The sequence below is a fragment of the Pelobates fuscus genome, chromosome 1, assembly GCF_036172605.1.
Source record: "Pelobates fuscus isolate aPelFus1 chromosome 1, aPelFus1.pri, whole genome shotgun sequence".
In the NCBI taxonomy this organism is placed as follows: Eukaryota; Metazoa; Chordata; class Amphibia; order Anura; family Pelobatidae; genus Pelobates; species Pelobates fuscus.
Window position 1 is genome coordinate 260207246 of NC_086317.1, and position 25843 is coordinate 260233088.

The following is a 25843-nucleotide window of genomic DNA, read 5'->3' on the forward strand; positions in this document are numbered from 1 at the left end:
GGAATGACCGAATAGCCAGATAATTGAATTACATGGAAGAATTGCTTATGTCCCAAATCTCATGGCATATGCAATTCTTCCATGTAATTCGGACTTTCAGTCATTTGTTGCTTCGGAACACTGACACATTAAAACCAAGACAAGACAAGACCTGGACTAAGAAATTCAGTTCAACCATTTCACCCATGCACAAGTCTATTCTGGAATGAGCGGCCATAGGTCATACAGTATTGTTGATACTTTGAGATCACTGCTTTAAGGGATAGTCATAGTCTAAACTTGAGTGAGTGTTATTTTCCCTTGTCACAAGAAAGGAGAACAGAGAATTTATATAAAGCGCAAAAAACCTGAACAAAGGCTACCACAAAACAATTTGTAGACTTTTTATTAACATGCGTCTTTCAAATATTATATAAGAGAGTGACAAAAGCAGATCATTTTATAAATATTTATTTATATGCTGTTAGTAGCTATTTTAAGAAAACACCTCAAAACACAACCTGCAATTTCTAGTATAAAGGATAATAAAGAAAACTAGAAATATTTTTCCAGAGAAGACCAAATAACACATTTTTCAAGATACATGCCAGGGACAAAATGTGTTCAAACCTCTTTCATGATACTTAAAGGTTTAAGCTTCCCCAATTAACCAATCAATCTCTTTTCATCACCCCTTGATAATTATAATTTAGACAGGCAATGGTATCGGAAAGATAAATTCCCCTTTCCCCGACTTCATTAAATGGGTAGACTTCAGTTAATCAAAAGCATAATCACATGTTACAATTTTGGGGATGTCAAGATCCCCGCTAAAAAGGGGGAGAGGGGTTTCAAGCGGTTCATGCTAAAACGGGACCACCCACAGCCAAGTCTGCTTCGAGCTAATCTAGAGGAGTCCCTTCAGCACACCAACCACACCACCAGCCCATTACTGTCCCTCCCTTCTCTTTACTGCTTGTGGCCACCTGAGAGGTATGCCTTGTACTTCGTTATACCTTTCCATTCTGGAATTGACTTGTGCATTCAAGCCTTACCCACCTATTTCCAAGGTCCAGTATACACACATACCAACTTAAAACCCTTTGCCCCATATATTTGATTTGCCCTGTGACCGGTCTAATTTGTGCTAAAGCAGGTATAATAATTGGTAAACCTAACTCACTCCATCCCTTTTAGGTCCCACAGTTTTCTTTATTTCAGTTTGCCAATTTTATATTTGGAAGTAGCTAAATAGATACATTTCAGAAAGCAGTTGTCTAATTGTTTTAAACACTTAAAGTCTCAAAGAGATTTGCCCATTGTTTGCAGAACGAAAGAAAGAAACGCACTCTGTACTATTATTTATAATGTTCCTGGTAGGCGTACGGAGCATTTTCCATTAGCTTGTACTGAGTGTGTATAACATACACTGCATGCATGCTGTAGTAATTCCGGACCATCTCCAAGTAAACGAGTGGTAGGTTGTCAAGTTTTCTGTACCAGCATATGTCCTTACTGCAAAGAAAGTAAAAGACAGACGAGAAAGACGTAAATACGTTGAATGGAGATATGACCTAAAAATACTTAAAACATATACAATGGATTAATTAATTATCATTTATATATAATAATTTATTATTTATAATGCACCATCACTTTTCACAGCCTTGTAAATGGGTTCTCGAGACATACAGATATAAGTTAAAATCAACACAAGTCTGACTTACAAGAACAAGAGGTAATTAGGGCCTGCTCAAATAATAAAATAGATAGCTGGATAGACAGACATAATCTTTAATAAACAGTATACACAGAAAGCTAAAAGAATGACTTCATGTGTTAAATATGATGCATGTATTTTGTGTGTATATTCTGTGTCCATTTTTTGCCCAAAAGGCTGGTACACAGATGTTTTAGAACTTCAATCCCATGATGCTTTGCTAGCATTTAGAATGACAAAGTATCAAGCACGTTGCAGTTCTAAAACATCTTTGGATTTATCTTTACAGGCAAATCATATATAGACTGCTATACATAAAGATTATATCTTCATGCATAGAGTGGAGTGACACTTGCTAAATCATTTTCATCCATCGTGCCTGCAGATCAGTGTGGACCATTCCTAACATATCAATAATCATAAAGAGATTTGGACCGAGCACGTACAGTTGGTGTTAACTTTAAGGCAGATTTCTTAGAAACCATACTATGTTTCTTCTCCCACAGGAACTTGATAAAGGCTTCAGTTGTATGTTTTTCCAATAAATCTGCCTTAACCCCACCAATATGTGCAAGGTCCAACTTTCTTCATAATTAAAGATTTTGTGTTTTTAAAAAATGTGTGCACTGTTCCCACAGAGGGAATGACCAATATAAATATAAAAAGAAAAGGTTACACTTGTTCCACAGACAGTACCCAAAGTTCCCTTTCCTGCCTATAGAAACCACTTTTGTAAATGTCTGAAGGTTTAGAGAGAACTGGGCAATGAGAACTAGTTGGTACCATTACTAATTATAAAAAGCCAAATGTAAGAACAAATAAAGACTACTGCTATGCCCCTGTGATATGTGAAACAGGTTATCTATCAGGTTTACTACTTATTAAAACCAACACCGTAAATCTGATAAATGTATATTTATTATGGAGAGAACTCTGCAACCATCACCCAGTGAGCCTAAAAAATGCCAAAATTAAGCAATATTGGTATATAAGCCCTGCCCTTTTTGCTTTGAAATGGAAAACATTGCCATTTCAGAGAAAGAACAATGTATACATTTGCCAGAGAACATGCATGTGACTGCACTAGAGACACTTCCTCAAGATGCCTTTCAAAAATTGAAGGTCTGTGTGTCAGACGCTGATCCACAATCTGAACTTGGGAGGTGCACTGTTGAATTTTGAGTCAGAGTTGAAAAAGTGCACCAATGCAGAGATGGACAGAGGCGAAATTACTGCCGGTGCAACTTTACCAGGTCCTGCACACTGGGTAGTCTATCGGGCGACCCATGGGCCACCTAATAGGTATTGCTGAACAATGCTTCAGTCAGGCACCCTTTAAGAGTGCGAACAGTCGGCTGGGAGGAAGTGACAGCTTGTCACTTCCTCCCATCATATATAGAGAGCGCTGCGCGGGAGGAAATGAGGCACAGGCAGAAAGAGGGAAGAAAAAAGGAGTGAGGTGCTGCAGACCCCAAACAGCACCCCAATCAAGTCACCCTTCTGCAGACAAAAGTATGCTAAACAGGACAGTGGCTACAAATATAAAATTATGACATGTATGTGTGTCAGTATGCAACAGTGTGTTTATCTTGTGTGTCAAGGTGTGTGTCTGTGCCAGGGGTTGGATCTGTGTGTCAAAGTATGTGCATGTGTCAAAGTGTTTACGTGTGTATCTGTATTTTAATGTGTTTGTATAGCTGTATAAGTATGTATGGATCTGGCAGTGTACGTGCATACATTCCAGCAATCAAACACCAAAACAACATACATACACACCCATGCAATCAAACATTACATACAAACACAGCCTAGCATTCATACTCCAAAATTATATACAAACACCCCTTCATTCAAGCACCAATACTATACGCAATTGTACATCCGCATTTAAAAGCCAACACTACACACAAGTACACCACTGCATTCCAATGGCAATAGTACATACAAATACACCCCTAAATGCACACACATATGCTATACAAAACATGCTTATATTCAAACAAACAAATACTGCACACTATTACAACCCTGAAAGTATGGGCAAATGGTAGATCCCCAGCTGGCATTACATTGTGGGAGGTTTTTTAAAAGCTGGGAATCTATCTTTTCGCCATTCTTGCGCTAGAGCGCGGCCCAAGAAACTTATTATTACCAGGACCCTCTCTATATCAGTTTTGCCACTGGAGATAGATACACAAATACAGTGGCGTACACACAACCCATGGGGCCCCGGTGCGAAAACTGATCCGTGGGCCCCCCCGCGCGCTTACGCTGCGCGGGCAGGGGCCGCAACACATGGCGGCGGGCACCGGGTCGCAGGGCTGCGACCTGTGTGACCGCGGTATGTACGCCAGTGCATGCATAAACACATACACTTTAAGGACCACTACAGACACCCAGATCACATCAGCTCAATGAAGTGGTCTGGGTGCCAGGTCTCTAGTTTTAACCCTGCAGCTGAAAACATAGCCGTTTCAGAGAAACGGCTATGTTTCACTGAGGGTTAATCCAGCCTCTAGTGGCTGTCTCATTGACAGCCGCTAGAGGATTTTCTGCGATTCTCACTGTGAAAATCACAGTGAGAAGACGCTGAACGTCCATAGGAAAGCATTGAATAATGCTTTCCTATGGGCGGTTTGAATGCGCGCGTGGCTCTTGCCACGCATGCGTATTCGGAGCTGAGAGGCGGAGAGATTCCCAGCACCAAGGGAGTCCGGCGCTGGAGAAAGGTAAGTGCTTAAGACACACACACACACACAGACTCTCATGAACAGACGCACACATTTACTGACAGACACACACTCAGTGACAGACATACATACACACTCACTAACAGATGCACACAAACATACTCGGTAACAGACACACACACTAACACACACTCTAACACACACACACACACACACTAACATACACTCACACACACACTCTAAGACTAACACACACACACTAACATACACTCACACACTAACATACACTCACACACACTAACACACTCACTAACACACACTCACACTCTAACACAAACTCACACACTAACATACACTCACACACTAACACTCACAAACACACACTAACATACACTCACACTCACAAACACACACTAACATACACTCACACACACTAACTCACACTCACACTCACAAACACACACTCGCTAAGACTAACATACACTCACTAACACTAACATACACTCACAAACACACACTCACTAACATACACTCACACTCACAAACACACACACACTCACACTCTAACACACACTCACTAACACTAACATACACTCACACTCACACCCTAACACACACTCACTAACACACTCTAACACACACTCACACTCTAACACATACTCACTAACACTAACATACACTCACACTCACAAACACACACTCACACTCTAACACACACTCACTAACACTAACATACACTCACACTCTCACACACACTCACTAACACATTTTTTTTTTTAAATCCCCCCAGCCTCCTTACCTGTGGGAGAGCTGAGGGGATTCCCTGGGGTCCAGTGGTGCTGCTGGGCTCCTGGGGGGCCGGTCACCCGGTGGGCAGGCAGGCTGGCGGGCGCGCGAGGGAGCACTGTCTCCTGAGTGCTTCCTCTTCAGCTCCCTCGCGCGCCGCGTACTGATGCCGGAGCCGGAAGATGACGTCATCTTCCGGCTCCGGTATCAGTGCGGTGCGCGAGGGAGCTGAAGAGGAAGCACCCAGGAGACAGTGCTCCCTCGCGCGCCCGCAGTACCGGCCAGCCGGATGACAGCAGGGCCAGCCTCGGGGGGCCCGGAGGTGGCCGGCTCCTGGGCCCCCCAGGAGAAGAGGCTGGCCCAGTGACATACATACCGGGTCGCAGGGCGGCCGGGCCCCCTGGTGGGCCGGGCCCGGTCGCAGCCGCGACCCCTGCGACCCCGGTATGTACGCCACTGCACAGATACAGAGATACAATATAATTTCAGAGAGTTGGGGACCAAGTAGATGTGATCACTCATTCAACCCTTCTTGCCAGCCAGATATAAATACCCATGGCTTCTTGGGTGGAGCAATTGCTCCGGTGCTATCCCCTAGACCAGGGATAGGCAACCTTCGGCTCTCCAGATGTTGTGGACTACATCCCCCATAATGCTCTTACACACATAATGCTGGCAAAGCATCATGGGAGGTGTAGTCCAAAACATCTGCAGAGCCGAAGGTTGCCTATCTCTGCCCTAGACCCACCACTGCTTTATGTTCAGCATCATTATACCCAGCATAATTATGTCAAATGCTGTTAAAGAGATACTCCAGAGCCCAAAAGCACTTAATCTTGCTGTTACTTCCTGGTTGTTTATTTCAGTGGAGCTAAACTCAAGAGGCAGACAATTGTTCAGAGCGCCTGCCTTGCAAAGACTTTTCATTGAGCTGCATTGGAATGTCTGTGATTGGCAGGGGCGGACTGAGCACTCGGGCAAATCGGTCATGGACCGAGGGCCCGAGGCTCTGGGGAGGCCCGCCCGCTCTGCAGTGAAGTAACAGCTGGGCTGGGGAGTTAAACATCTCCCCAGCCAGCCTGTACACAGCAAGGGGCCCGCACGGCACTCCGCGGGCCCCTGTTACAAAATACAATCTCCCCTTTGCCGGTCCCAGCAGGGCACACCGAGAGAAGTTAATGGGGTCTTTCCAAAGACCCCAATAGGCTGCCTTTCAGTGTGCCTGAAAGATAAACAGCACGAGAGCTGTCTGTAACAGATCAGGCAGCTCCGTGCTGCTCATTAAGCAGGAAATGACATCATGTGTCATAAGTTCACTGAGCTGTGCGGAGCTGCCTGATCACTGTTACAGACAGCAAGCAGTATGGGATACAGCATGCCACAGGTAAGGGAAAGATAAACAGATTAATATAATTACCCCCCTTCCCATTCTTCTCACCACTGCAGCCCCTATTATCCCTCTATCCCCTGTAGCCCACCTACCCCCTGGACCCATTCTAATCCCTGCAGCCCCTATAATCCCTCTATCCCCTGTAGCCCACCTAGCCCCTGGACCCATTCTAACCCCTGCAGCCCCTATTATCCCTCTATCCCCTGTAGCCCACCTACCCCCTGGACTCATTCTAACCCCTGCAGACCCTATAACCCCTGTATGGACTCATTCTAACCCCTGCAGCCCCTATAACCCCTGTATGGACTCATTCTAACCCCTGCAGCCCCTATAACCCCTGTATGGACTCATTCTAACCCCTGCAGCCCCTATAACCCCTGTATCCCCTGTAGCCCACCTACCCCCTGGACCCATTCTAACCCCTGCAGCCCCTATAACCCCTCTATCCTCTGTAGCCCACCTACTCCCTGGACCCATTCTAACACCTGCAGCCCCTATAACTCCTCTATCCCCTGTAGCCCACCTACCCCCTGGACCCATTCTAGCCCCTGCAGACCCTATAACCCCTCTATCCCCTGTAGCCCATTCTAGCCCCCATAACCCCTCTATCCCCTGTAGCCCACCTACCCCCTGGACCCATTCTAGCCCCTGCAGACCCTATAACCCCTCTATCCCCTGTAGCCCATTCTAGCCCCCATAACCCCTCTATCCCCTGTAGCCCACCTACCCCCTGGACCCATTCTAACCCCTGCAGCCCCTATAACCCCTCTATCCCCTGTAGCCCACCTACCCCTTGGACCCATTCTAACCCCTGCAGCCCCTATAACCCCTCTATTCCCTGTAGCGCCCCTGAACCCATTCTAAGCACTGCAGCCCCTATAACCCCTCTACCCACTACAGCCCTTCTACCGCCTGCAGCTCCTCTACACCCTGCAGCCCCTACAACTCCCGTGCAGCCCCTATAACTCCTCAACCCCCTGCACCCTCTTACCCCCTGCAGCCCTTCTATCCCCTGCAGTCATACTAAGCCATGCAGCCCTTCTAACCACTGCAGCCCCCCTACAGTCTATAAACCTCCTACAGCCTCTCTACTCTCTAGAGCCCTTAAAATACCTGCACCTCTTACAGCCCTTAAAATATCTGCATCCCCTACAGACCCTTACCTCATACAGACCGTCTACCCCCCGCAGCCCCTCTATCCCCTACAGCCCTTCTGCCCCTTCAGCATCCCTACACGCTGCAGCCCCTAAAATCCCCGCACACCCTACAACTGTTATATTCCCTACAGCCCCTATATTCCCTACAGCCCCTATATTCCCTGCATCTACTAAAGCTCAATGAACCCCATGCACAAACTACAGACAATTTCCCCTACACCCACTACTGCATCTATTGATCTCTGCACTTACCACAGCCCCTATCCCTCCCCTACACCCACAATAGCCCCTATCACCCCTACCCCCACTATAGGCTCTATCACTCCCTGTCCCCACTAAAGTCCATATAAACACTACAGCTTCTATGCCCCTGGCATCCACTGCAGCGTCTTTTTTATCCATTTAAATATATTTAAATGAACACTATAGACATCCAGACCATTTCAGCTCATTGAAGTGGTCTGAGTGCAGTTTCCCAGGTTCCTTAAACCTGCAATGGCAATTTTTGCAGTTTTTGAGAAACTACAATAATTACCTTTCAGGGTTAACTCCATCTCTAGTGGCTGTCTACCAGACAGCCACTAGAGACTTTTGCTTCGCTAGGCAACTTTTGGTCACCTAAGTGACACTGGACGTCCTTACGCTATGCATGAGGACATCTAGCTTCATACAAAACCCCATAGGAAAGCTTTATACAATGCTTTACTATGTGGGAAGTCCTAATGCGAGTGCAGCGCCTGAATCAGCACCGAGAGACATCAGCGCTGGATTCAGGTAAGTGACAGAAGGGTTTTTTTTATCTGTGGGTAACTATAGTGCCAGGAAAACAACTTGTTTTCCTAGCACTATAGTTTCCCTTTAAATAAACTCTAATTCCACATATCCTGACACGACACACAAAGACATACATATATAATTACACCAGGGTTCACAGTGCATGTACACACAGAAGCATACATTCACGTTACATGCACATACAATCAAATAAACGGTACAGCTACACCAGCACATACATTGATCTGCAGGGGGCCCGGATCCTAATTTTGCCCGGGGGCCCAAACCACTGTCAGTCCGTCCCTGGTGATTGGACAACAAAAATCACAAAAATCCTGGGCTGGGTTAGTTGGGGAGGGATTGCAAAGGCTTCAGAAAAAAATACCTGTGGCTTTTGCAAGCTGCTTTTAGATATACCAGCAAAAATGCATAGCTAAATGCATGCATGTCTTCATTGTGGGATATATACAAAATTGTGTTTTTTTTATAATTTTATTTAGGCAATGGAGTGTCCCTTTAATGCTTGTCATGAGATCACAGTGTGCTTATCTATCATTCACTGTTATGCACACCATTTCCATTTACCTCTGAACACCTGTACACACGCTCTTTTTGTGGTTTACATGTTATTAAATTTGAACTATTGGGGAGTACCAGTATTTTTTCGTGCCAATGCCAATATTAGGTGTATTAAGCCTTTACTTTTGCCTTTCCTTTGTCTGTTTACCAGTCTGTGAGAAGCAAATGACTGGTGCAGGAATTAAAATTACTGCCCATGTGTAGTAGATCTCCATGCTTCGCTATAAGAAGCAACTGATTGGACTCATATCAAAAGAGGAGGAGTGGCTGTCAATAGGAGAATGTCTTTGCAATACAGTTGTTTAATTGTGTTTTTTTTTTTTTTTTTTTTTTTTTTTTACATTTTCTAAATTTTAAAAGGAGGTCATAATCTAAATGCGTAAAGGAACAAAGAAATGTTCAAAATAAATTGATTTATTTTTTAACCTCCAAATTTTCCTTTAATCGCTTAGGGACATGAGAACACTTGTTGCTCCCCTCCACATTATGGGCTTTATTGACATTTAGATTTTACTATATTTAGATATTTAATAGCCTCAGACTCACCAATGGCATGCATAGAGCCCTTTTAACGCCATTTAAATCCATATGTCTGAGTGAACGTGATCAGCAGTTGAGTCTGAGGCTGCCCTAGGAAAGAGAGACTCCCAGGGTCTCAAAACACCCCAGAATCTCCTTGCATGCCACCTACACCTTGTGACCAGTATTGGGCCCTCTCAATGTGGTTGCTATAGGGTTAGCGCTAAATACCAAAAATTTATTACAATCCTAGACATAGATCCTATAACAATCTGGACTGATATATGAATCTATTTTGAGTTATTTTTATTTAGTTGCATTGTACGTGTAAAAATGATTTCAAGTAAAAATGTAAAAACATTTCTTTCCCCATTTTGTTTACATTTTCTCCATGCTTAATATTCTTTATATATAGGAAATTTAAATAAAATTCTTCCTGTTTAAAAAAAAAAAATAAAACAATATATAATACGTATGGGAGCACTTAAACACTTAAAGTACGATAGAACAAACATATCCTCTGTCCTTTAGTGGTTAATAATCTAAAATCAAGCATGGCTTATTTACAAGTATGCAATATAAACAATCACAAAAATACAAAAAAGTTTCTGTTTTTATTTTTTACCTTCCAATTACGAGTGCAGCGATAAGACAGGCTGTTAAAATTGCTAAAAGGATTGAAAGCATAATAGTAATGACCTTCATTCCGGCACTATGATTTTTAATTGATGTATTAATCGATGATCGATTTTGTCCTGAAATAGAGAAACAAATATTTAAACCATCAAGTTCAAGCAGCAAGTGTTGTGGTTTTTACCAGGCCTAAAGTATCACGCAAACAAACTAGCTGGTTTTGCACGCCTAATATTTAAACATTCTTGTAGTTGAGTAATAAATAAGGAAGCCCCTACATACATTCAAAAGTTGAATGTTATGACAAGATAATAATGAGAGTAATCTGACTTTAACAAGATGGTTTACTAGTGCCCAATGGAGTTAACTATTTAGTTACCGGTGTAACTCAGCCAGAAGGTACCAAAAAAAGGATTACAAATTAAGAAAACAAAATAGTGTGCCATTAGTTATTTTCTATCTTGGTGTGGTAGGCTCAATGACATCAAAAATACTGTTTTGGCATAAATGCTAGGTCTAGTGAAATCAATGTAAAGTTCCTACTAGGTCTAGCAGCACCACTATAATTAAACTTAACTGTTACACAGTGAACCGCAGCATGATACTTATGTAATCGTGTTTAAAGGTGGGAAGAGGGGTTTTGCCGCCAGAGAAGTTCTTTTCCCCCTAGTGGGAGGGTTGCTGTGATGCAGAGCAGGAACAGCTCTTACAAGAGCTAGTGTTATAGCACTCCAAGCAGTAGGGAGACAGCTGCTATAGCTGTCCCCCACGAACATGAGATGAGGCTCTATGCTGTGGGACAACTGGTTTAATGGTAGCCACAGCTGGCCTTATATGCAGGTCACCATGCAAGGGGTTTTCTATAACATATTTCAGGGGCATTCCCCACTGGACCTGAGAGTAGACTACAATAACACATACATATGAGGACATTGGCTCTCAGGTCCAGGACACTCCCATACAAAATAGGTTTACCCCTCCCCTGTGCCTGAGAGATAATTGAGCCAGGAACTGTACTAAACTCAATTATTTTCAGGCACAGAAAACACACATTTTAGCAGTATCCCAAAAGTAACCCCAAAACCCATGGAAACCCCACGAGAGTCATATCCCCTGATAGCCCTGATCTGGGTGACCAACATATCCAAAAATCACCCAGATTGGTTCAGGGGTTCGGGATTTCCATGGAGGTCATAATTTGACTGACTGCACACGAGGCTCCTACCCAAAAGAGTTCCATGAAATCAGGCTGTGGTCGGTCTCTTTCAGGAATACACAATATAGTCAAAAATACCAAACCTAGCGGTTCGTGGGTATGCTCAGTCTATGTCACTCATTTGGGAGCTTGCTCCCACCGAACGTCTTTCAATTCCCATCCGTTTTACCGAACTTCAAAGGAAGTGGAAGTTCTAGTGGTGCTCGCGCCGCCGAGTGTCTGATTTGAGTTCCATGCACTTGACGACCAAACACCGTTCTGTGTGTTCGCGGTTAAAGATGGCCACCGCCACATGTTCCTATACCAAACAGCGACAACCCAGCCGACCGCTTAGAACGTTTGTGGTTTAGGGGTGTTAATGAGGTGACAGAGGTTAATGAGTGGCACACTCCGCATACCGTGAGCTGTTCGGTAGTTTGTTCGGTTGGTGAACGAAATAATAGTAAAACGAAGGGGAATGCAATGTCCCAAACACATAGGAGAGTGAAACAAAGTAATTATAATCCAGAAACATGGTGTTCCGTCACAAAAGGGTATATAAGAAACATAGAAAATTATGTTAGACTAGGAATTGCTTGATCTATCTGAATCCCATTAATCATCATTTGCATTCCTCATTTTCTAGCTGCCTTGGGCAATAAACAAGAGGCTAAAGACCATTTCATCTCAATGCCCATACTACTTCATCTCATGTGGCCCCCCTTTTAACCCTGCAGATGAAATTTTTGTGTTTTAATGGAATGCCAATGGTTATAATGCAGGGTTAACTTGATTCTAGTGGATGTCAGTAATCTTGGCAGCCAGGTCAGGCCACCTAAACAGTGACTGAAGCACTATAGCGTTAGGAATACACATTATTAAAGAGACACTGCAGTCACCAGAAATCTACAGCTTAAAGGACCACTCTAGTGCCAGGAAAGCATACTCGTTTTCCTGGCACTAGAGTGCCCTGAGGGTGCCCCCACCCTCAGGGACCCCCTCCCGCCCGGCTCTGGAAAGGGGAAAGGGGTAAAAACTTACCTTTTTCCAGCGCTGGGCGGAGAGATCTCCTCCTGCTCTCCTCCTCCGATCCTCCTCTTTTCCTCCCCGTCGGCTGAATGCGCACGCGCGGCAAGAGCTGCGCGCGCATTCAGCCGGTCACATAGGAAAGCATTCACAATGCTTTCCTATGGACGCTGGCGTGCTCTCACTGTGAAAATCACAGTGAGAAGCACGCAAGCGCCTCTAGCGGCTGTCAATGAGACAGCCACTAGAGGACATAGGGGGAAGGCTTAACCCATTCATAAACATAGCAGTTTCTCTGAAACTGCTATGTTTCTGAAAAAATGGGTTAACCCTAGAAGGACCTGGCACCCAGACCACTTCATTAAGCTGAAGTGGTCTGGGTGCCTAGAGTGGTCCTTTAATGTAGTAGTTCAGTTGTCTATAGTCTGTCCCTGCAGGCTTTTCAATGTAAACACTGCTTTTTCAGAGAAATACTTTTTGTGTCTCTATTCTTTAATATGCTGTGCTTCAATCCATGGTAAAATATATTGCAAGCAAGTCCCACAACTCAAATTTATAAATGCATGCAATCAGGGCCGGACTGGCCCACCGGGATACCGGGAAATTTCCAGGTGGGCCGCGGCACCTGGGGGGGCTGCATGTAGAGAGGGAGCCCTGCTCCCTATATTTTAATAAAATCGCGGCCCGGCGGCACACTCTGAGGTGATTACTCACCTTGCGGCCGGCGGCCCCATCTCCTGTGCTGACAGCTATGCTGCTGTCAGTATCAGTGAGTGTGCCGGGTGGCCGCCTAACCGGTCCAGCAGCACACTCACTGATCCTGACAGCAGCATAGCTGTCAGCACAGGAGGACTGAGGGAGGGGGCGGAGCTAACTACCATGCTCCCTCGCAGTTCCCATAATTCCCAATTAATCACTACTCTATGATGTGTCCATGCTGGGAATTATGGGAACCGCGAGGGAGCATGGTAGTTAGCTCCTCCCCCTCCCTCAGTCCTCCTGTTACAAGGTCAGAAGGGACAAATAGAGGGGAAGAGGGGGGCAAATAGAGTGGAAGGGGGGGAACAAATAGAGGGGAAGGGGGGGCAAATAGAGTGGAAGTGTCAGGATCGGGACAGGGATCCAACACGCAGAGTACAAAGAGTGGAAAGGTACGTATACCGGGCCTTAGAATGGCCGGACTAACGTACCGAGAGTAATAAAGAATAGTCAGAGACAAGCCGAGGTCGAGGAAACGAGAAGACAGATAAGCGAGAGACAAGCCGGGTCAAGGGATAACAGAGAAGCAGGGTAGTACAACGAGCCGAGTCAAAACCAATAGAGCAAACTAGAATACCAGAGCACTGAGTGACTAGACAAGCTAGAACCACGACAGGGCAATGAGCTGAAGTGAGGAGTAAGCTTAAATACCCTGGCTCTGGATGGAAATCACGCCTCTCACAAGTACCGATTGGATATCGGACACTTGAGTGACAGGTCGCTCGTGATAGCGTCATGACGTCACGTATTGAGCGTCCTGCTAGAAAAGGACGTGGATTCCTCGCGGCCGGTGTTTAAGTGACTGGATGAACCGCTAGGAACGGAGGAAACAGCTCGCCTGGACGGATAAACCACCAAGTCTCTACCTCCCTTAGAGGTAGAGGCCTCAGGTACCCTGACAGTACCCCCCCTCTCAGATACGCCCACCGGGCGGAATGACCCGGGGCGAGATGGGAAGCGGAGGTGAAATGCTCTGCGAAGGCGAGAAGCATGAACGTCCTCCTGAGGTACCCAACTCCTCTCCTCAGGACCATATCCCCTCCAGTTGACCAGATATTGCAATTTTCCCCTTGAAATTCTGGAGTCAATGATGGAGCTGACCTCGTACTCCTCCCGACCCTCCACCTGAACAGGACGAGGCGAGGAGACCTTAGAGGAGAATTTGTTGCAAATAAGAGGTTTCAACAAGGAGACATGAAAAGAGTTAGGAATGCGTAAGGCAGGTGGCAGAGCAAGGCGATACGCAACCGGATTGATACGAGTGAGAACCCTGTAAGGGCCTATGTAGCGAGGAGCAAACTTCATAGATGGGACTTTTAGGCGAATATTCTTAGTACTCAACCATACCTTATCCCCAGGAACAAAAACAGGAGCCGCTCTTCTATGTTTGTCAGCGTGTTTCTTGAACATCGAGGAACTATGTAATAGAATTTGCCGAGTCTGATCCCATAATTTCTTCAGGTTGGCGACATGATCATCAACCGACGGTATCCCCTGAGAAGAGGAAACCGAAGGAAAAATCGAAGGATGAAAGCCATAGTTCATGAAGAAAGGGCTAGAGCGAGTTGAATCGCAAACAAGGTTATTGTGTGCGAACTCCGCCCAAGGAATCAGACCGACCCAATCGTCCTGGTGTTCGGAAACAAAGCAACGCAGATACTGTTCGATCTTTTGATTAGTACGTTCAGCAGCTCCGTTAGACTGAGGGTGATAGGCAGAGGAGAAGTTCAATTTGATGCCCATTTGAGAACAAAAGGATCTCCAGAAACGTGAGACAAATTGAGAACCTCTATCAGAAACAATCTCCGAAGGAATCCCATGTAGACGAAAAACCTCTCTCGCAAAAATCTCCGCCAATTCAGGAGAAGTCGGAAGCTTAGGTAATGGCACGAAATGGGCCATCTTAGTAAATCTATCCACCACCGTGAGAATAACAGTCTGTCTCTTGGAAGCAGGCAAATCTACGATAAAGTCTATGGACAAACAGGACCAAGGTTTCTCAGGAATGTCCAAGGGGTGTAACAGGCCACATGGAGATGCATGAGGTAGTTTAGTCTTGGCACAAGTCTCACAAGCTGCGACGAACTCCTCAATATCTTTTCGAAGTGAAGGCCACCAGAAATCCTTGGATATCAGAGAGTATGTCTTGCGAATACCAGGATGACCAGCTATTTTACTTTCATGAAAACATTGTAAGAGCTCCAGTTGAAGTTCAGGAGGAACAAAGTTTCTTCCCTCAGGAGTGTTTCCGGGAGCTAGATGTTGTGACTTCAAGATCTGGTCAAGTAGCGGGGAATGAATTTTGAGACTGGTATTAGCAATAATATTGCATTTGGGTACAATGGAGGACAAAAGTGGTTCAACTGAAGCAGAGGGCTCATATTGGCGAGATAGCGCATCGGCTTTAGAATTCTTTGACCCAGGTCTGTAAGTCAGAACGTAATTGAAATGGGTAAGAAACAACGACCAACGAGCCTGCCTGGAGGACAGACGCTTGGCCTCTCCGATATAAGACAAGTTTTTGTGGTCTGTCAGAATGGTAACAGGATGTAATGTACCTTCCAATAAATGTCTCCATTCTTTCAAAGCCTTGATAACCGCTAGTAATTCTCTGTCACCAATGTCATACCTGCTTTCAGTACCGGTCAATTTTTTAGAGAAAAATCCACATGGATGTAATGGTTTATCAACACCCAACCTTTGAGATAGGACAGCACCTAAACCAGTCTCTGATGCGTCTACCTCAAGTAAAAAAGGCAGAGAAGTGTCGGGGTGAACTAAAATTGGAGCGGAAGCGAAAAGCTCCTTGAGAGTCTTGAACGCAAGGAGAGCTTCAGTAGTCCAATTCTTAGTATCAGCCCCCTGTTTGGTCATGTTAGTGATAGGTGCAATAATGGAAGAATAGCCCTTAATAAAGCGCCTATAATAATTAGAAAAACCAATAAATCTCTGTACGGCTTTAAGACCTTTGGGTAAAGGCCACTCTAGAATGGATTGGAGCTTATCCGGATCCATCTTAAATCCCTCCCCAGAGATCACATAGCCGAGAAAGGTTACCTGGGTTTGATCAAAGCTACATTTCTCCAACTTGCAGTACAAGCCATGCTGGAGAAGCTTGTGCAAAACCCTCCTAACTTGTTTGTGATGAATCTCAATCTCACTAGAATGAATGAGTATATCATCTAGGTATACAATGACGCAATCTTGCTGAAATTCCCTAAGAACCTCATTTATCAGATCTTGGAATACAGCTGGTGCATTGCATAACCCAAAAGGCATAACAGTATATTCATAGTGACCATATCGAGTATTGAATGCCGTCATCCACTCATGTCCCTGCTGGATTCTCACCAAGTTATATGCCCCTCTGAGGTCTAACTTGGTGAAAATCGTAGAGCCCTTCAAACGATCGAAGAGTTCGGTAATCAAGGGAATCGGGTAGGCATTTTTAATGGTTATCTTATTTAGGCCTCGATAATCAATACAAGGTCTCAAAGAACCATCCTTCTTTTTAACAAAAAAAAATCCAGCCCCGGCAGGGGAGGAGGACCTTCTAATGAATCCCTTGTCTAAATTTTCGTTAATATACTCCTCTAGAACTGAGTTCTCTTTCGTAGATAACGGGTATACATGACCTCTGGGCGGCATGGTACCAGGGAGTAGATTAATTTTGCAATCAAAGGACCTGTGTGGAGGTAAGGTATCGGCTTTCTTTTTGTCAAATACAGCCTTTAAATCTAGATACTGAGACGGAATTTGTGTCTCTGTAGGGTTGTCAGAGTTAGCCGATGTGTTGGTTAAGCCGAGGGGTGAGACCTTCCGCAAGCATTTCTCTTGACAATTCTGTCCCCACGAAACTATCTCCCCTGACTCCCAATTAATAATAGGGTTATGTCTCCTCAACCAGGAGTACCCCAGAACTATGGGAATAGACGGAGAAGAAATGAGCAGTAAGGATATGTCTTCTCTATGTAGGATGCCAACAGTTAAGTTAATCGGTATGGTCTCATGGAAAATAACAGGCTCAAGTAACGGTCTACCATCGATGGCCTCAACAGCCAGTGGTGTCTCTTTTAACTGGGATGGAATAGCATGCTTGGCAGCAAAACCCTGATCTATAAAGCTCTCAGCAGCTCCAGAATCGATTAGTGCCATAGTCTTAACTACTCCCTTCTCCCACTTTAAAGAAACGGGTAACAGAAGCCTGAGCTCTTTGTAGTTGTGAATAGAGGACAAAGTAGAAACACCCAAGGCCTGTCCTCTAGAGGAACTTAGGTGCGAGCGTTTCCCGAACGATTGGGACAATTTAGGCGTAAATGACCCCTGACTCCACAATACATACATAAACCCTCCCTTCTCCTGTACTGTCTCTCCCTCTCAGTGAGATGAGTACTGCCTATCTGCATAGGTTCAGGAATACGTAAGTCTTCGAACTCAGAGATTTGAAAGGTAGGCGCTAGTTTAAAGGAGGGTCTACGGGTCCTATCTCGAGTGTTCTGCCTCTCTCTTAAGCGTTCATCAATACGAGATATAAAAGAAATTAAATCCTCCAAATTTTCAGGGAGTTCTCTAGTAGCGACCTCGTCAAGGATTACGTCTGATAGCCCGTTCAAAAATACATCTATATAAGCCTGCTCATTCCACTTAACTTCTGACGCCAGAGACCTGAACTCTAGTGCATAATCCACGAGAGTTCGGTTGTCCTGTCTAAGGCGCAACATTAATCTAGCTGCATTGACCTTTCTACCAGGGGGGTCAAAAGTTCTTCTAAACGCAGCTACAAAGGCATTATAATTATAGACTAGGGGGTTATCATTCTCCCATAAAGGATTGGCCCATCTCAAAGCTTTTTCAATGAGTAGAGTAATAATAAATCCAACCTTTGCTCTATCTGTGGGATAAGAGCGGGGTTGTAATTCGAAATGGATGCTAATCTGGTTTAGAAAGCCACGACACCTCTCCGGTGACCCGCCATAACGTACTGGTGGGGTAATACGGGAAGAAGCACCTACAGTGGCTACCTCTAGACCTGAGACTGCAGGAGAAATAGAAGGAGTACGTGTCTCCTCAGGTGGATTACTAGCACGAGACAAAAGTGCCTGTAGTGCCAAAGCCATCTGATCCATCCTATGCTCCATGGCGTCAAACCTGGGATCCGAAGAACCAAGCTGACTGTTTGTACCTGCAGGATCCATTGGCCCTGTCGTAATGTCAGGATCGGGACAGGGATCCAACACGCAGAGTACAAAGAGTGGAAAGGTACGTATACCGGGCCTTAGAATGGCCGGACTAACGTACCGAGAGTAATAAAGAATAGTCAGAGACAAGCCGAGGTCGAGGAAACGAGAAGACAGATAAGCGAGAGACAAGCCGGGTCAAGGGATAACAGAGAAGCAGGGTAGTACAACGAGCCGAGTCAAAACCAATAGAGCAAACTAGAATACCAGAGCACTGAGTGACTAGACAAGCTAGAACCACGACAGGGCAATGAGCTGAAGTGAGGAGTAAGCTTAAATACCCTGGCTCTGGATGGAAATCACGCCTCTCACAAGTACCGATTGGATATCGGACACTTGAGTGACAGGTCGCTCGTGATAGCGTCATGACGTCACGTATTGAGCGTCCTGCTAGAAAAGGACGTGGATTCCTCGCGGCCGGTGTTTAAGTGACTGGATGAACCGCTAGGAACGGAGGAAACAGCTCGCCTGGACGGATAAACCACCAAGTCTCTACCTCCCTTAGAGGTAGAGGCCTCAGGTACCCTGACAGGAAGGGGGGAACAAATATAGTGGAAGGCAGCAAATAGAGTGGAAGGGGGGAACAAATAGAGGGGAAGGGGGGACAAATAGAGCGTAAGGTGGGACAAATAGAGGGGAGAGGGGACAAATAGAGGGGAAGGGGGGACAAATAGAGCGTAAGGTGGGACAAATAGAGGGGAGAGGGGACAAATAGAGGGGAAGGGGGGCAAATAGAGGGGAAAGGGGAGACAAATAGAGGGGAAAGGGGGAGACAAATAGAGGGGAAGGGGGGGCAAATAGAGGGGAAGGGGGAGACAAATAGAGGGGAAGGGGGAGACAAATAGAGGGGAAGAGGGGGCAAATAGAGGGGAAGGAGGAGACAAATAGAGGGGAAGAGGGGGAAATAGAGGGGAAGGGGGGACACAAGACTGAGGAGTAATAGAAAGACACCAGGTTGGGGAGGGGGGGGGGACAAAGAGACAGAGGGGTAATAGAGAGACACCAGGGAAGGGGGGACAAAGAGACAGAGGGGTAATAAAGAGACATAGGGGTTGGGGGGCACAAAGAGAGGGGTAATAGAGAGACACAGGAGAAGGGGGGACACAGAGACAGATGGGGTAATAGAGAGACACAGGGGATGGGTGTACAAAGAGACAGAGGGGTAAGAGAAAGATACAGGGAGGAGATGGGGAAGAGAGAAACACAGGTTTGTTGGGGGGACAAAGAGACATACAGTAGGGAAGGGGAACAAAGTGACACAAGATTTGTGGGAGGCAACGCTGGGCTGGGGAAAAAGAGACAGAGAGTGGCTGGGAGAAGAGAAAGAGGCACACAGAGTCTGGAGTTAGAAAGAGACAAACAGATGAGATTTGGAAGAGGAGAAAGAGACAAAGTGGCTGGGGCTAAGAACAACACAAAAGGGGCTGGGGGAAAGAGAAATACAGAGGCTGGAGAAGGGTAAAAAGAAACACACAGGGACTGGGATGAAGTAAAAGATACACAAAGGTCGCTGTAAGAGAAAAAAAAGGAGACAATTGGAGACAAGATACACTAAACGAGGTAAAGGTAATAGACGTAAATTGATGTGATCTTGACAGTAATACACACACACATATATATATATATATATATATATATATATCTATATATGCATGTATATTGATGTGTGTATTAGCAACATATATTTATAACTATAATATTTACACATATAGTAATATACATTTATATATGCATAATACACACATAAATGTCATTAATATATATATATATGTAATGAGCACGTATTGGCCGTGGCTTGTTGTTAGTTGCATACTCATGCACAATAACATATTCAAAGTGAAGAGCGCACCCATAGGACTTCAAAATGAACAAGATCACTTCATTTTCTTTTAGTTGTGCAACTGCAGACATTCAGCATTTCAGTCCCATTACTAAAATGTCCTTAATAGGCCAAAGTAGTTGTACTGAAACATTGATTACATGCAAATGTACGTCTACTTAAAATAAAGGCGCTCTTTTGTTTATTTTGAAGCCCTATATGCGTTCTTTCGTTGGAGTAAGAGTTTTCAATTTCAAGTTATTTTTTCACCCTCTATATCAGCACACTATGCTGGCGCGATGCATTATTGAGCTGGTATAGAATTTTTTCCAGGGCTGATTTTAGTTCCCAGTCCGGCCTTGCATGCAATTTTCCCAAAATAAAGAAAAACTAAAATAATCACTACTGCAAGGTGCAGAGTGTCCTTTGTTGGTTCATCGTAGAACACGACTCGTCTTTGTCAATTCCTTTGCTGGGATTCACCCAGAGAAGACCTTTCTTTATTTTGGGACGCTGCTGCTGCTGGTTTGGCGAGACTGTAGATTCATCATAGCACCTCACTGTGCAGGAAATGCTTATCTGGTTTTATATACCGTTAAATTGCACATCATTAGACATACGTTATTACAACAAAACTGATACTCATATTAATTTCATTTTTAAACCATAACCATTGCAATCATTAGTATATTGATAAAATTATATGACAATTTTTACCAGTTTGCAGACTTATCAAATCGGACCAGCGTGATTCTACAACCAAGCCTGTAGTATTCAAGACAACAAATTTCACCCTAGAAAAGAAGAATCAGTTGTGTTTATATCTTATATTAAAAGGTTACATAATCTGTGTTGTACACTCATACTGACTGACCTGGAATTTCATTAAAATTTAAACCCAATTAAAATATATAATGAGACAAAGTAGGGATTGCTTTGTCTTGTGGATAGTTGATGCAAGTTGACAAAGGGTTTCAAAGGAGACTTTTGTCTTTTCTTGACTTTTTCTTGCATCCATAACCAACAACCACATTTGGTAAAAACACCTTCACATGTGATGTGTAAGATGCACAACAAGTTTTATTAAGTATCCCGTGTTCTTGCTGGATCTTTCATTGAACTCTATTTAGTACTCTATCATATGCAGGAGAAGACAACAATAACAGTGTAGATAGCCATGACTTCCTTCTAAATAAATTAACCTTTCATCAATGAGATTTAGGTCTCATTTATTTTATTCTCTTTTTAAATTACATACCAGCTTTGTAAATATTAGTGCTATTATATACAGACCAATATCACATGAATTTTCGTTCGGCTGTCATCACCTGTCGTTTTTCTTCCCACACTTTCTAAACCAGCCAGAGGGCTGGCAAGCATAATTGTGGTGGGGAAGAAGAATAAAGGAGGACCTAGGTTCTTATTCTACCCTCCAGTTGGAGCAGGGGGAATTCTGGGGATCACCTAAACCCATTATCATACTGAGCACCTGACCTGGAGATACCTTTAATCACTGTGGAACTATTCACTGGATCAGTACCTTATGATCTGGTAAATATTTGATTGGGTGTCACTCAGTACCCCGAACTCAAATCATAGCGGTCTTTGGGGAGAAGGCATCCGGAGATACCTATGATTTTTGAGTACTACCTTGCTAGGACTCTGGGAACCCCTCAAAACAAGACTGGAAATTCAAGGATAGCCATAACCCGGTGGAATTCTAAAGAATTGTCTCTTGGGCTGGGTACCTCCAATCCGGGTGCTTTTTAGACAGATGATAGCTCAGGGGGTGAGTTTAGTGTCCAGTCCAGTGGGAAATGAGTCCAGTGATATTTGTTTTGTGGGGATACTATATGTCACGACTAGTAATGTGGTCCAGCACGCAGAAACTATGTAAACATATACATAAGTAAGAAAAGGAAAATAATAGGAAAGAGCGTAAACCGGTCCTTAGAATGGCCGGACTAATACGCTAGAGACAGAGAATGGTCAAAGGGAAAGCCGAGGTCAAGGAAGCCAGAAAATACTCGATACCGATAAACAAGCCAAGTCAGGGAAACCAGAGATCAGAATAACCAGGGAAACGCCAAGGATCAGGATACCAGGAAATCAGAAACACGAGAATAGCACTTTCAGGAAACCAGGAAACTGAAACCACGACATGGCAAAGTAATGGGGAAAGCTAGGGGTTTAAATACCCCTCTCTAGGCTATGATTGGTCAGAGGGCGACCTCTGACCCCAAAACGTGCGTGTGCGTTGACGTCGTGACGTCACGCACACGTTGGTATAATTCTCGGGGGCGGGGCTGGTAATAGACGCGACCACGCGGTCGGCGCCATCTTGGATCCGGGCGCGATGCCCGGAAGAACTATGTGCGCGGTTCCCGGCTCGCCGACGAGCAGGTAAGCTCGTGTAGTCGGAGCGGTCGTGCCGGTCGGGCACGACCGTGAGGCTCGGCGGGCCGGCGACCGCAACACTATATTGGGAAAGGGAGTTTTGGGGTAGATTCGGTCTTGCACTCCAACCTACTGGTGTTTGTGCCTGGTGTTTATTAGCATGCACAGATTCAAAGTAGCACAGATAGCACTCCAGGGACTTCAAAATGATTAAAGTCAAACTCAGCTTTCATTGCTCAAAGTAAAAAGATCGACGTTTAAGTTTGTAATCCAAACTTTCATCAGGATGAGCTAATACAGTAAAAATACAGTAAAAAACTATCTTAATCAATTATCGTCATTATAGTTAGTGCATTCACTAAGCTTAGGCACACAGGGCATTTAGGGTTAAGTGAGGGTTCGAATTAGGGTTAGGTAAGTGCTTCTAACCTCTCTCACTCTCTATTCTTACCCTAACCATTGGGGTAAGGGTTAAAATAAAGTGTGAAAGATCACTATTTAATGATAATCGCCTAATGTGAAATATCACTAAATATGAACAAGTCCCTAATCTTAACCCTAATTGGAACACTAACATTAACCCTAAATGTCCCATGTCCTACCCCAAGGGTTAGGGTAAGAATAGAGAGTGAGAGAGGTTAGAAGCACTTACCTAACCCTAATTTGAACCCTCACTTAACCCTAAATGCCCCGTGTGCCTAAGCTTAGTGAATGCACTAACTATAATGAAAGTGTAAAACTAGCTTTACTTACCTTCCAGGACCTTGCTGTGGAGGAGTAGCAGGAGTGCTAGCACGCATGTGCAGCACAGGATCCAGCTGATTCCCCTCACCAGAAGGGACGAGGGTAAGGGATTTTCACGGGTAGGGAAATTTGATAGAACACCGGAGCCTGCACGGGTTGATAATTGTCCCGATTGCGTCATCACGCTGCATCCGGCGTCATGACGTCATCAGAGGTCATCTCCACGGAAACCGGACAACAAGTCCGTTATGTAATTCTAAACATACTACTCGAAACAGCAGGTAGCCAAAACCAATGTATATGGAGATAATAGGGTACACAGCTTTATACCCTTCATAACATGACTCTTGAAGTCACCTAATTAAAAACAAATCACAAAGCTAGGCGGACACATACAGGGCAGGGTAGAGAAACAGAATACAAAGTACATGCATAAAGTATGCATAATTGCCACACAGCTATAGTCAAAACATAGTGAAATAAAGTGCAAAAACACTATATCACCAATACAGACAGCATTATAATAGAAATAACAAACACACGGACACCCGTGGAAAAGTGTAAAAATGTGTAAAAACACAGAAAACTTAACTGCTAGGTACACGACTTCCCAAGGTTATCTCCCAGCTGATAACCATATAACAAGGTATATATGATAGATAGGATATTTTGGGATTCTGTAAGTGTACCTATAATAGAGGACAAAACATAGTGCAAATATTGCTTAAAAACTGAAATGAAGCTTCCAATGATTAGAATGCACTCACATATTCCAGGAAAATAAAGCGTGTTATAGGTGCCTCCCCTTGGTGGAAGAAAAAAGGGGGTATGTTCCTTTAAAAACTCCCTCCTCGAGTGATAGCCAATGGGGTATCCGGGTCAGCCAGGAAATTCACAGACAGCAAACCAAACGAAATACTTCAATGGCAATTTATTCACTTGTAGAAAGGTATATAGTAAAAATCATAAAAGCAAATTAAGATAGCGGTGCTGGTCCTACGCGTTTCGTCCTTGTGCAAAAGGACTTCCTCAGGGACCTCTTTCAATGATTAATAATCAACAGGTACATAAAATCAAAGCAGCATCCTAAACACACTAACATTGAAACATCTTATATAGGGCTAGTCCCTTAAAGTCATTGGTGGAATAGTGGGTGTCTTCCAATCCTGCAGTTCCGATTCGTCACGGTATTCTCCTTCAGGTGTTATCGCTTTACCGAGATGAAAAAGCCGGGTCCGTTTCCCTTGTCGGCCACTTCCGCATTCGTCATCTGTGACGCGTGCGTCACGTGTGTCATCACGTGATCCTCATGCGTTCCATGCTCGGACCGAAAAAAATGGCTGTGCGTTCCACAGCATAGAAAACAGCCTAAGGGAGAGTTTTTCTTATACCAGATATTTATATATACGTAACTGCAAAATAGAAGAATGTTAGAAACCATCTTTTCATCTAAAATATAATAGAAAAAGTAATGAAGTGTCCTCTATATAAATGAAAACGAATAATAAAAAAGTCAGTTTAAGACATGATAGAGAATAAATGAATGACACAACTTCCTATCTAAGTTGGTCATTCATGATGAATATTTATAACTTTGCAAAAATAATGATAAAAATAATTATGTTAATAATAAATAATGATTAAGAGATGTTTATACTCATAACCATATTTTAACATAACAAACCATTAAAGTGACGTAAAAAACATATATCCATTGCAAAATCGTTTTGTGTAAAGTGACATGAATATTTATTTATATATTCAATTACAAATCCATATTGTATTAAAGTGACATAGCTGATAAAATATTTAATGTTGGTCCAACCATATTTTATAAAGTGACATGACTAATTGAACATTTGATATTTGTTCAATCCTAAACAGTGAAATCAAAATAGTAATTATAACACTCCTTAACCTCTAAACCAGTGTTTCTATTATTGAATATTTATTTAATATTTAAAATGTGATATATTGTATGTTTTTCCCAAGACATAACATCTTCTCAATTCTTTAATTCAGAAAACAGACAATATCCATATCCACGTTTAAACCCCTTGGTGTAAGAGAACGTAATCTATGGATCCAATAAGATTCTCTCTGGGCCAACCTTTTCTCTTTATTGCCCCCTCTCCAATGTGGTTGTATCTGTTCAATCCCTATACAACGTAATCCCTTTAAACTAAATAATGGACAACCATTGCAATGGAGGGGAACTGAATGGGTGTCCAGTTTCTTCTTTATATTATTTATATGTTCCAGAAATCTTATTTTCAAACATCTTTTTGTGCGGCCAATATATTGGCTACCGCATGGGCACTGAAGGAGATACACCACACAGGTCGAGCGGCAGCCAATCTCTGATTTAATAGAAAACTGTTTCCCTGTCACAGAGCTACTAAATTTTGTAACTTTCTCCGTATTCACTTGTGAACAGGC

General features: G+C 43.8%; 1 protein-coding gene across 1 annotated transcript in view; it reads right to left on the reverse strand.

Annotated features, from left to right (window-relative positions):
- Positions 1-305: 305 nt before the first annotated feature.
- Positions 306-25843, reverse strand: part of LOC134593398 (uroplakin-3b-like) — a 58128-nt gene continuing 32590 nt past the window's right edge. The window contains exons 4-7 of the mRNA XM_063444581.1: positions 20981-21057; positions 10220-10349; positions 1016-1494; positions 306-965 (exon numbers count right to left, since the gene is read on the reverse strand). Coding sequence (XP_063300651.1) covers positions 1338-1494; positions 10220-10349; positions 20981-21057 — 364 coding nt within the window. The 3' untranslated portion in view covers positions 306-965; positions 1016-1337. The remainder of the gene's footprint in view (positions 966-1015; positions 1495-10219; positions 10350-20980; positions 21058-25843) is intronic.